The sequence below is a fragment of the Berghia stephanieae genome, chromosome 9 (assembly GCF_034508935.2).
Source record: "Berghia stephanieae isolate SIO BIC M18660-M18661 chromosome 9, UCSD_Bste_1.3, whole genome shotgun sequence".
NCBI lineage: Eukaryota > Metazoa > Mollusca > Gastropoda > Nudibranchia > Aeolidiidae > Berghia > Berghia stephanieae.
This window is the reverse complement of record NC_088368.1, coordinates 28,110,853-28,124,470: the sequence shown is the minus strand read 5'-3', so window position 1 is coordinate 28,124,470 and position 13,618 is coordinate 28,110,853. Positions and strand designations below refer to the sequence as shown.

The following is a 13,618-nucleotide window of genomic DNA, read 5'->3' as shown; positions in this document are numbered from 1 at the left end:
ATGTTTACAGTAATGAGTCAATGGTGTGTTGATTCTATTTCCCGTGGGGAAATAATCATAACAACGTTGCATTCAGTGGCATAGCTTAGCAAATAATTTTGGGTTGTTTGAAATAGTTTTAATTATAGATAGCATCTAGTACTTCACAGCATTGAAAACAGGCGGCGTTTATACGATATCTCTTCCCTAATGGGCAACGGCCAAATAATACATTAGACGACACAAGCAGCCTGTTAGGTGCTTATACATTTTTAGGACAAAGATACATAACTGTTAAAAAACAGGGGGGGGGGGGGGGGGCTTCGTATTTTTACGCCCGTCTCCAACAAGACGAGGAGAAATGCAGGGGCGTGGCTATATTGGTTGATTTGGTGCCTGGCACCGCATCCATATTTTAAACATGGATTATAGCATTCTAAAAAAATAATAAAACTGAGATATGGTATACACCACCTCTTACTTATTTGAGTAAGTCTTTTCTTTAACTTTTTTTTCTTTCTTTTGTATTTACAAATATAGCATGGTTTGAGTTATTTTCTTCTGATTCTGGCACCACCTTATACTGTAAGCATCCACGCCACTGGAGAAATGCCTTTCACAAAGACATCTCATAACGGTTGGACAAGACATGCCACGAAGTCCCATTGGTCACCCATCGATTACGCTACGTGTTCGTCATTCTTGAATTATGTTCGCTGGAAAGGGTGGGGGGGGGGGGGGGCGCTTTAAATGTATTAATGTGAAATATCACTGAATGTAAACTTCCTTAACACCAGATTCCATGTAAGTTTTGTACAATATAACCTTTCAAAGGAACCGCAGTTTTAAAATGAAAGAGATGCATAATTAATATGACCTTAACATTTATCAATTTGACCTCTCCCCTCTGAGTTCCTGGTTGTAAGCCATACTGCTATTTGCCAGATGCCACGAAAAAAGAATGCCGCGGAGAAATACTTGTAAATTTTCTTGTGACAAATGTGCATGTTTAATCCATATTTTTAAAAATCAGTTTTTATGAATGTAGAATTCATAACGGGAAGCTAGAAATACGCCCCTGGCTTTCAAATATTAGATTGTAACAACTCTTTATGTCAAGTGTGTACAAAGTGTACATTTTACTTTGTCATTTAAAACTCAAGATGCTAATAATAGTGAGTAGTGCACATGAATCTCGTGAAATAGAAACCCCGGCCAAGCCTGTTGGAGAGTTTAACGATCGTTATCACAACAGAATTCACTGTTGTATAGATAGTATGCAGATGACGTCACTCAGGCCTTTGTTATTGTTTTTGCCATCCGCGTTTGTGAGTTGTTCTCACTAAACTGTATTAACCAGACTATAAAAGTTCATGGTTACACAGAGTTTGTGTGTTGGTCCGTTATACTTCCGGATGGCAATGTTGTGAACTCCTTGGCCAAGCGCATTCTATCTATAGATAGTTCGAAGATGACGTCACTCAGGTCTTTGTTATTGTTTTTTGCCATCCGCGTTTATGAGTTATGCTCACTGAACTGTATTAACCCGACTATAAACGTTCATGGATACACACAGTTTTGTGTGTTGGTCCCTTATAATTCCGGATGGCAATGTTATGAGCTTCTTAGCCAAGCGCATACTATCTATATAGCATAGTAAGACACAAAACTGTGTGTATCCATGAACGTTTATAGTCAGGTTAATACAGTTCAGTGAGCATTACTCATAAACGCGGATGGCAAAAAACAATAACAAAGACCTGAGTGACGTCATCTTCGAACTATCTATAGATAGAACGAAGATGACGTCACGATGGTGTTTGTTATTGTTTTGTGCCATCCGCATTTATGAGGAATTCTCACTAAACTGTATGAACCAGACTATAAAAGTTCATGGTTACACACAGTTTTGTGTGTTGGTCCGCTTACTTCCGGATGGCAATGTTATGAGCTTCTTAGCCAAGCGCATACTCTCTATAACATCGTATCATCAAAATGTTCACTCATCCCAGACCATTCGTTTTTTATATAGATAGTTCGAAGTTGACATCACTCAGGGCTTTGTTATTGATTTTTGTCATCCGCGTTTATGAGTACTTCTCACTAATCAGTAATAACTAGACTATAAACGTTCTTGGTTACACACAGTTATGTGTGTTGGTCCGTTATACTTTCGGATGGCAATGTTATGAGCTGCTTAGCCAAGCGCATTCTACTATCTTTCCCGTATTGAAGAAAAATTCCAAATTATGATACTGTAACCTTCGCTCCCGTACTCTTATTGTACATAATATTGTTGTGTCAGCACTACTGCAAATAAAACTCATCACCCTTTTATAACAACAGATTGCCTCAGAGATATGGAGAGACTACTGGCAACTTTTTAATACATTTTTAACTACTCACTCCGTTCCTGATGAGAAGAAAGTAGGCGTTTTCATTGTCAACAAAACATTGCTGTTTAAAAAATACTGACTAACATGGCGAGCCAAGAAACACCAGCTACAGAAATTGAACAAAAATATATGATGGAGTAGTACCGTCCTGGACTATTTTTCCTCAGAGAACGTTATAAATTTTGGACCGGCCTCCAGAAGAAATCAGGTGAAACTATTCAGGAATTGGCAGCTCGAATTCGCCAGAGCTGCTGTCACATGCGATTTCCCATCCATTGTAAATCCCCTGGATGAAGCCATGCGTACCTGTTTCATGTGCGCAGTCAACAACACAACTGTTCTTGAAGCACTATTCTAGCTCAAGGAGGACGAGCTTTCGTTTAACAAAGCCATCGAGGTCGCCACGGAGATAGAAGATGCCTCAAGAGTGGCTAACGAGACTGCATTATCTTTTCAATCTGATGTCCATAAAATTAAGCGTCAAATAAAACAGACTCCGATAATTTAGCAAGGCAGTCAAAACAAACAGCGTACAAAACGTTTGAATGAAAGACAGGTAGAGCCGACAACGGAATTTGACTTAAAAATCAAACCTGCTCAAGATGCGATGGACGCCACAACAGTCAGAACTTCAAATTCAAAACAGCAGTTTGTCGCCTCTGCCAGAAAACTGGACACATCGAGAGAGCCTGTAGATGTCAAAAGAGAATGTCGAGTTCGCCTAACGTCAACACAATTCGTCGCACGTCACTACTATTACTACTACCACAACAACAACAACAACAACAACAACAACAACAAAAACAACAACAACTACTACTACTACTACTACTACTACTACTACTACTACTACTACTACTACTACTACTACTACTACTACTACTACTACTACTACTACTACTACTACTAGTCCTCTTCCTCCTCCTCCTCCTCCTCCTCCTCCTCCTCCTACTACTACTACTACTACTACTACTACTACTACTACTACTACTACTACTACTACTACTACTATTACTACTACTACTACTACTACTACTACTACTACTACTACCACCACCACCACCACCACCACCACCACTACTACTACTACTACTACTACTACTACTACTACTACTACTACTACTACTACTACTACTACTACTACTACTACTACTTCTACTACCACTACTACTACTACAACTATTACTTTTACTATACAATATCAATAATACAATCAATAATTACTATTTTTCTCCATCTTATTGTTTAACCTTTTTCAATCGACGTAGCTTCATCCCTTATGGGAATTCGAATATAATTTTTATTTTTATTTTTTTAAAGCTTAAAAGCCTTAGTCATAATGTTATTCAACTTCACCATAGTGTGTTTTAAACAAAACTTTATTGATTTTTGACGTCCCATTCCTCACTTCAAAATGCTTGGGATTACGGAATATGTGACATTAAACACCTCATTACCATTTATAGGAAAATTGTCACATTCGTTACGATACAACCAACCTTTATCTTTTTCAAATTTCTTTTGTACAGTGTGTTGTAGGTATGTTTTGTTAAATAAACTTTTATCGCAATAATTTTACTGCTATTATGTCTGAATGATAAAAAATCTATTTTGTGTTTGTTGGTTGTGAAGTTTTGGGGAAAATGTTGAAAATGGCTGGTAAGGAGAGAGTTGAATTCGGATTAGAATACAATCGATTCCAGACTCTAAAGGTTGCCATGCAGCATAATTTGAATACGCCCAGTGAGTAATCGAAACAGTCTCGTTGGGCGACAATTATTATCATCACGATAATAATGAAAATATTAATGAAATCGATACCGAAGCAATTTTCTAGTTTTTGAAAACATATGGGGCCCCTTTGGTATCATGATTATTATATTAATGGCACATTATAAAATCTTTATTAAACGACATAATAAGAACATAAAATTGCTTTATAGAGATCAATTCTTCTGCTGGGTAAGCCTGCTATTTTGAGAAAATACTGAAAATGATCGGTACAAAAATCTAAATACCAATGTTATTAAGGTGAATTATAATTGATTGAAGAGTGGTTTTCCAAAACTCACTCACTCCGTTTTTTTTTTCCATTTTGAGATATTGAGGATTATTTCCCCCAAAATTTCTTATTCGCCCAATTATTTTATCATATTTAAACTTCAAACTCACACAAATCTAAGAACATTCTTGTGTCATTTGATGCTTTAAATCAAAATTTAAATTTAAATTTATCTTATAGATGGAAAACCTCAAAAACAAGAAAAATCGACTAAACGAGTTTTGGAAAATCAGCCGTTAATTATTGATAAAGAGTTATACAAAGAACATAAGATTTTGTTTGAAGTAAATGCCGCCGCATGTTCACTAAAAAAAAAAATAAGATGATAATGTCAAATAATTATTTTTCTCCTACAAAATTACAGATTGTGGAAATTGCTTTAACCAATTCGCATTCATGTCAATTTTTTTTAGAAAAAAAATTGTCAGTACAAAGTAATTATTATATTCCTCCAATAAAATTATAGACTGTGGAAATTTGTGAAAATCGTTTGTTCCTATATTGATTACATAAAATAATTGTTGTGGAATTTCTTTTTATTGAAAGTTTACGCAAGTGATAAGCAGAGAGTATGTTTTATAGGGGTTTATAGTATTTTATGGTTGTTATTTCCATCGCTAGGAGATCTTTCGTCTCAACTGATTATCAACTGTAAACAAAATATAAGAACAACAGGGCTGGTATTGAGCTTTTTTATTTTGAGCGTTTTATATAGCGCAATATCTATTTAACGTGAGTGCTCAAGGCGCATTACAAGGGGTCTCTGGCCAACGGCAAAACCTAACTCGTAGGACGGGACATGACGCCTTTTAGGCGATATTACACTTTTTTTTCGGACAGAGACAATGCTGTTAATGACCAGGTACTCATTTTACACCTGAGTACGATGAGAGAATGTGAGTAAAGAGCCTTTTCCAAGGACTCACTATGCGCCGAGCGAGGCTGGACCCCAGGATTGCATCGCTAGGAGATCTTTTGTCTCAACTGATTATTGACTGTAAACAGAATAAGAACAACCGGACTGGTATTGAGTTGTTTTTTTTTGTTTTTTTTTTTTGGAGCTTTTTATATATTGAGCTTTTTATATAGGGCAATATCCATTTAACGTGCTCAAAGCGCTTTACAAGGGGTCTCAGTCCAACGGCAACACTTAACACGTAGGACAGGACATGACGCCTGCGAGGCGATATTACAATATTTTTTTTTACGGACAGAGACAATGCTGTTAACGGCCAAGTTTTACACCTGAGTACGGTAAGAGACCGTGAATAAAGAGCCTTGTCCAAGGGCTCAACTATACGTCGATCGAGGCTTCGAACCCAGAATCACCACTTTTCCCGGGATGAATCTCGAACCCGGTGCGTGCAAATGGAGTGCTCTACCAACTGAGTTATCGGGACCCAAGCTTGCTTCAACAGCTATCAATGAAGACGACTACCAACTTGTTGAACATTATTACTATAAATGTCAAGAATTTGATGTCAGCTCCAAACATTTAAATCTACGTAACGCCGCTTTGAGACGATGCGTCACAATAATTTGTTAACAAACTCTGCCCGACAGAATAGCGTTGTGAGACGATGTGTCATGATATTTGTTAAAAAACTCTGCCCGACAGAATAGCGTTGTAAGACGGTGCGTCACGATAATTTGTTAACAAACTCTGCCCGACAGAATAGCGTTGTGAGACGATGTGTCATGATATTTGTTAACAAACTCTGCCCGACAGAATAGCTTTTTGAGACGATGTGTCAAGATATTTGTCAACGAATTGTACCCGACAGAATAGCGTTTTGAGATGATGTATAATGATACTTGTCAACAAATTGTCCCCGACAGAAGAGCGTTTTGAGGGGGTGGGTCAAAAAACAGACATTTGTCTCATTACAAACCAACCTGGTAGATTCTGAATATTTGTTCTTTTGAAACGTGTGACAGTTCAACACTTAGTTGTGAACTTATAACAAACCATTCATCAAAATCAATAGCGCCTAGGGGATGGAATTCCCTACCTTTTCAAACCATTCTTTATTTCTATTTCTTTAATTCTTTCACCATTTTCTCTCATCAGCTTGAGAGAATATTGATAAGGGATTCAAAAGGCTTAGATTAAATCATATTATCTGTCTCACCACGGTCAAACAGCCGTCATCAATTATATTCAGTTCAATAATATTCTCTGATCTATATGAAGTTCCACAATGATATGTTCTTGTGCCTCTATTTTTTTACTTTTCATACCAATAATAATAATAATAATAATAATAATAATAATAATAATAATAATAATAATAATAATAATAATAGTAATATTATTATTATTATTATTATTATTATTATTATTATTATTATTATTAATAATAATAATAATAATAATAATAATAATAATAATAATAATAATAATAATAATAATAATAATAATAATAATAATAATAATAATAATAATAATAATAACTTTCTAGGAAACACTTCAATCTGTACAACTTTCCCGTATTGCAATAAGCTCAAAGTTCGTATTAGTTTTAAATAACAATGTAAAATTGAATGTAAGCTTCAATTTATTAATATACGAAAACAGATAAAATTGACCTTTCGGGTTTCCCCTTTATCAGCAAAACAGGATGAATGAATCACTCCAGACGAATGAGGTAATGTGGTCGTGGCGTTGTTAACATGAATAAACAACAACATTGATGGGCATGATATATAATATAGATAGTATGCAGATGACGTCACTCAGGTCTTGTTATTGTTTTTTGCCATCCGCGTTTATGAGTAATGCTCACTGAACTGTATTAACCCGACTATAAACGTTCATGGATACACACCGTTTTGTGTGTTGTTCCGTTATACTTCCGGATGGCAATGTTATGAGCCAAGCGCATACTATCTATAGTATGCTCCTTTGCCAGGAACATTTACATTACCCAGTATTAGTTTTATGATTTTAGTGCAAACTTCACCTATCGGGGTCCTGGTCTTCTTGACTCATTACCGCTTTGAGTCGGTGGGTCACATTTAACCTGACCTGTTACAATGCGAAGCATTTTATAGACTTGGATATCTGCAAGATTCGGCGATTAAAAAACAAATATTCTTCTTTACTCTCTAGGCTGAGTTAGCTGAACATAGTATAATGCAATGGACATTAATTTGGCCGTATGTTAGGAGCTTTTTTCCTTGTAATATTCTTCAACAGTCATGACGTCACTTCCCTCGTAATGACGCATGGTAACTTAGTAACTGGCTCTAAACTATCGCAACAATGGCGGACGCCCTTATGAAATATTTCTCCAACGAGCATAAAAGCGTATCCAGAGGAAACCCCCCCCCCCCCCCCCCCAGAAATTTGATGTTTTGACTTTTACACATTCTGATCACAAGGCATATGAAAAATTCTAGCCAGCATGAAGAATAAAAAGTAATGATTTTCTTTGTTTAGAACCAAGATGGCCGCCGTTGCCGGGCGGCGTGATATCAGACTATTGAATCCAATTACTCAGCTCATTTTTCAGCTTTCCAAACATTGCGTTGTCATTCAAAAAGCCTGTATATGTTTTTCGTCGTTGTGGTAAAAATACGCGCTTTTTGGTGATAACAATACTATGTACAACCTCTGATGACTCCATATCAATTCTTCCATTTCCTTAAGATTGCGAAAGTATGAAGCAGGATACATGAATATAAAATGAATATATATATATATATATATATATATATATATATATATATATATATATATATATATATATATATATATATATATATATGAATATATATATATATATATATATATATATATATATATATATATATATAGAGAGAGAGAGAGAGAGAGAGAGAGAGATGGAGAGAGAGAGATGGAGGGATAGAGAGAGGGAAAGAGAGAGGAAAGAGAAATAGAGGGAGAGAGAGAGAAATAGAGGGAGAGAGAGAGGGAAAGAGAGAGAGGAGAGAGAGATGGAGAGAGAGAGAAGGAGAGAGAGACGGAGAGAGAGAGAGAGAGAGAGAGAGAGAGAGAGAGAGAGAGAGAGAGAGAGAGAGAGAGAGAGAGAGAGAGAGAGAGAGAGACTGGAAGTACACTTTGCAAACAGTGGACATTGAAAGACATGACATACATTTGAACACTGTTCTCAACCAACCTCACAACAGAGAATATGCTTGATGCAGCCAACGACTCTTATACAATGGCGTCACAGACTGTAAGGGAGCTGAAATCTACGTCACCAACACCTTTGCTGTCAACGGAGATCTTTCCGAACACAACTGAAGACTTTTGTAAGTCAATTTACGTTATTGTTGCCCCTAACGGCTTTTTTTTGTGTTTACAATCATAATGCCAGGGCCGGAGTCTTTTCTGGTTTCCATAAGAATTAAACGGATAGTTAGAATTGATTGCTACCCGTTAGACGTGAGTTTATCGCAAATAATTCTCAGACACAGGCTACCTAAAAGACCGATCTATTCTATCCAATCGCTGCTAGGAGTAGGAGGGAAACAGAAACTGTATGTAAAATGCCTTTGATGAGGGCGTTTTATCGTCAAGATGCCTAGTTGTGGGTTTGAAACAAGGGTCTTGAAATTGGTTGTGTTATGGGTCCAAGACACACATTATCCCCATCCCCCCCCCCCTCCCCCGCCCTGCGCACACACAAATTATGATTATATCTTCACAATCCCAGAATCAGGACAACACGACCATCTACTTACTTGACGGTGTTACCACCTTAACCCTTATTTTTGACAGATGGGACGGGCCTCTCAATTGCGTGGATGATATTTTCTGTTCTTGATTCAAATAATAAATGCTTGTATCATCCATAGTTATCTCCCCCCCCCCTTCCTCCCATAGCATTTGACTCAATTTAAAGAAAATTTATCTGCATCCAATCATAGCTATCTTGACCAACAAATGACGTCAAAAGACAAGTATTTGGCCACAAAAGAAAACAAATCGTGACTTGATTCAATGGTCCAATCGTTTGTCTCCTTGACCACTGTACTATTAATGACAACTCACTCGGCGGTCCACAAACCTAAAAATGACGTTAACGTATCGGTTTTAGTTTGTTTTAGTGTCAGGCTTATAAGTTAACGATGGCTACGATCCAACATTATGTACCTTTTGGTCACTTGTCAAAAGGCGTCCATACCCAAGTTGCAGAAACATGCTGAGATGGTCATAGATATAATAAATAAATAAAAATACGATTCCCTTTATTCATCCCTCAGTGAAAATTTGTCTTCATAGTCTATCCCAAGGGAAGAGAGTAGAGAACCTCAAGGTGAACTACGGTGGAAAGGCGGGCTCAAAGTTACACAGAACGTCGGGGTAGTCGAACTCGGTACCTTTCGGGTACGAATCATAGACCATACCGCTGAGCCATGCTACCCCTGCCATGTAGAATGGTTTCAATGGACACTCATTTATTCCAGAGTCACTGGATAGGTGTTACTCGTCATTCTTGCAGAGTCAGTTTCTTCACTCTGGAAACAACGTTCTCTCCAGCTACTCAAAATTATGAGAAGCGTTTTTTACGATCTCTACTCATCAGTGAAATCAATCTAAACTGAAAAAAGACAAATCTTACCCAGTACGTCACAGAATTTTAACAAGGACATTTGTCACCATTAACTAGCGACCATTTCTTCTGGTTTTTTTTTTTTTGTTTTTGTTTTTTAAGTCAAAAAGGGATTTTTTTTTTGCAAGCGCAGAAGAAACTTAATGACTGACCATTACTTTACAGGATTCCTTGGGCAAGATTATTAATCCCCAATTTGCTCACTTAGACAACATGGGTGATTCCTGTTGACATCAGACATTTTGTTTGATGAATTATCTATATTCCTTAGTGGAATGCCTAGGCAACGATATCTTATGATGTCGTGGCACAAGGACATAAATTAAACAAAATAAATGTAAATGCTCTTCATATAAGTTTCCATCATATTTTCACGTAATTTCTCCATTTTGTGTGTCACCATACAGGGGCAGATTTTGTTCGCCCTCCCTTTGAATTGCACCCGATGCGGAAAATTGCCACAACTTGTTTGGGAATACTTGGTTTGGTAAGTGTAAACTTATAGAAGGCACGAAATTAACGCCACTCAGCTCTTTGTTATTGTTTTTAGCCAGTCATTTTTATGAGTAGCTCTCATAAAATTGTATCACTCAGACTATAAACGTTTGAGGTAACAAATTAGTTTTGTGTTTTGGTAGGCCATATGAGGGTGGCAGATGGTATGAGTAATTTAAATAAGCGCATAGCATCAATTAGACTCATTAAGACATAATGTTTATTACAATAATATGTATCAGAAACACAACAAAATAAAGGGAATGGAATGATTACATTTACAAAGGTATTAGCAACATTACTACTGTAGTCTAGAAAAACCCGAATTAAAAATTTTGGCCAGAAAACCTGTCGCCCTTCAAATGTTGGTTGATTAAAATTTGGTTCATTCTTATATAATATATACCAAGTTGATACCTCGTTGGGCACACATGTAAAAAAAAATAATAAAAAATTGACCTTTTATATAGCGCAATATCCACTAAACGTGCTCAAAGCGCTTTACAAGGGGTCCCTGATCAACAGGAACATTTAACATGTAGGACGGGACATGACGCCTGTAAGGCGATATTACAGTTTTTCGGACAAAGACAACGCTGTTAACGGCCAGGTACTCATTTTACACCTGAGTATGGTGAGAGAATGTGAGTAAAGAGCCTTTTCCAAGGACTCAACTATGCGACGAGCGCGAGGCTTGAACCCAGGACCTTCCGATCCGAAAGCGAGTGTCATACCACTAGACTACATAGCCAAATGTGTACAAATAGAGAGCCATAAAACTGATTCACATCTTTGTTATCTACAGCCTTCTCACATCCTTCTGATTGCGATTATGGTCACTTCAAAATACAGAGAGTACTCCTACTCTATATATTTTGCAACCACGAGTGTATACGACTTCCTCTATTTCCTCGATGAAGTCTCACAGAACATACTGGCCCTATTTACGAATAGTTCTTATATCAACCATTACATCAAACAAGTCTTCCTTTGCAGGTAGAATAAATTAAAAATTATTATGTATAATATTATAGTATATTTCCATATTTTTAAAGTGCTTGGTTTATTTCCTCAGCAGGCCAATGTCGAAACAATTTCAACTTAATACAGTGGAAGTTGGCTGTTATTCTTACAGGCAGCATCAGCATCTGACAGCTTACATCCACTACACTACAATACAGTAGTGCCGCGCTGAAGACCGGTCTAGACCGCGGTCCGACGGTCTTTTAGCTGTGAACCGAAGACCGGTCCATAGGGGAAGATCGGCGGCGGTCCTCACTTCTTATCACCTTTCAACTAGTGCGGGGCGGTCCTTGCAAGGACCACGGTCCTACGGTCTCGCGCCATAGCCTACTACTTCCCCAGCGCAGGGTTGCCAGATTATTTTTCAACAAAATGCCAGGGGAAGACTCAAAAAATGCCAAAACACTCAAAATGATGCCAAAGTCTGTTGACTCCCACCCCCACTAAGAAAACTACTCACTTTTGATAGACAATTTACAATCATATCCTGGTGGCTTGCGTGTTTTCTTTTCTTTTTCTTTTCTTTTTTTTGTTGTTGTTTTTTTGTTGTTGAATTATACTAAATTTCCTGTTGGGGTAATTATTTACCTACTGACTACTAAGTGGAGTGCTAAACCACTACACCACGGTTGGATTTTAAGAATGAAAAAGAAATGTGAAGATGTTTGTTTTTACGCGTTTAGAAATAATTAAGAAAAGGTGTCATTTGAAGTATAATATACAAGAAAAGAAAATGCCAAATGAAAATGCCAAATGCCAAATGATTTTTCTAATGCCAAACGGTTTTCAAAAATGCCAGATTTTTGGAATCTGGCATTTAAAATGCCAAACTGGCAACCCTGCCCCAGCGATTCGTTGCTTCGGTTGCCTATCTTCCACCAATCACCACCCATCCCACTTAATTAATCGCACCCACCCCCCTTTGCCATACACTAAACGACACAGACGACCATACAGGCAGACGACCACCAACCTCCACTCCGCAAACCGTCCTTTCGTGTGTGAGATGGGGGGAACAGGAGGCGCACGCCTTGGACGATTCCATTATACGGGGTAAATTTCAAAATTTACTACACCATAATGATCGCAATGACAATGATCTATGGTGAAGGCATGACCCCTCTTCTCTAATGGGTTATTGTTTGAAATGTATGTGACTACTAAAGATGTGTGTGTTTGTGTGTGTGTGTGTGTGTGTGTGTGTGTGTGTGTCGAACCTAGCAAGTAGCAAATCCGATTTTTTGTTTTCTTTTGTCCATCTCTTGTCACCACTCCTTTCTATCGCAGTGTTGTCATTTAAAATAATACAATAATATTAAAATTTCGTTGGTGTTTTTACTAATCAAATAATATGAGTTTCATTAGTTTCTTCCTTCCAAAAAACCCAGTTATAACGTCTGAATTTTAAAAAAGTCCAATAGAATATTTGGGGACCCCGATAGCTCAGTTGATAGAGCACTCTCTTTATACGCAAAGGGCCAGAGATCGATCCCGGGTGCAGTCGATTTTTTTCTGAATCCCTGTCTACTCAGCAATGAATGGGTAGCTGAGTTTGTTAGATCTGGCGAAAAGTCACCATCGACCCCTCTTATTACCTCATCCACCCCCTCTTATTATAACTTCACGTCTCTCTCTTACTCTTCAATGCTCGCTGCCCTCTAAGTGTGTGTGTGGGGGGGGGGGGGGGGGGGGGTAGGAGTTGCGTGTGTGTATCAACGCCACGAACAACTCGATCAACGCCTTGGGCGATGCCATTATCTCCGTTAATGGGGATAAATTTCAAATTTTATTAAATTATCGAAGTAACAATGAAGTACGATGAGCAAATAAAGAAGGCATCACCCCTCTTCTCTAATTAGGTTACAATTTGAAATGAGTGTGACTACTCCGTGTGTTTTACTCCTGTAGACCACGGTTTTCATCGTGTAGCGGTCTTTAACGGTTCAAGAATGAACGATCCCATGGTCTCAAAGGTCAAACCGGTTCGAATTTCCAACAGTCTCTCAGGAATGTTCAATGTCGAAAAGGACCGGTCCTAGGACCGGTCCTTGCGGTCTTCATTTCCCAAGGACCGTAGGACC

General features: G+C 37.7%; 1 protein-coding gene across 4 annotated transcripts in view; it reads left to right on the top strand.

The window, feature by feature from the left end:
- The first annotated feature begins 4,998 nt into the window (after positions 1-4,998).
- LOC144979350 (uncharacterized) overlaps positions 4,999-13,618 on the top strand; it is a 17,860-nt gene continuing 9,240 nt past the window's right edge. Inside the window, exons 1-4 of one of the 4 annotated variants that reach the window (XM_078925993.1) lie at positions 4,999-5,117; positions 8,590-8,715; positions 10,427-10,506; positions 11,320-11,510. In XM_078925993.1, coding sequence (XP_078782119.1) covers positions 8,595-8,715; positions 10,427-10,506; positions 11,320-11,510 — 392 coding nt within the window. In that variant the 5' untranslated portion in view covers positions 4,999-5,117; positions 8,590-8,594. Of the gene's footprint in view, positions 5,170-5,272; positions 5,462-8,589; positions 8,716-10,426; positions 10,507-11,319; positions 11,511-13,618 lie in introns of those variants that run through there. The other 3 variants (XM_078925992.1, XM_078925994.1, XM_078925991.1) reach the window with 3 other exon arrangements.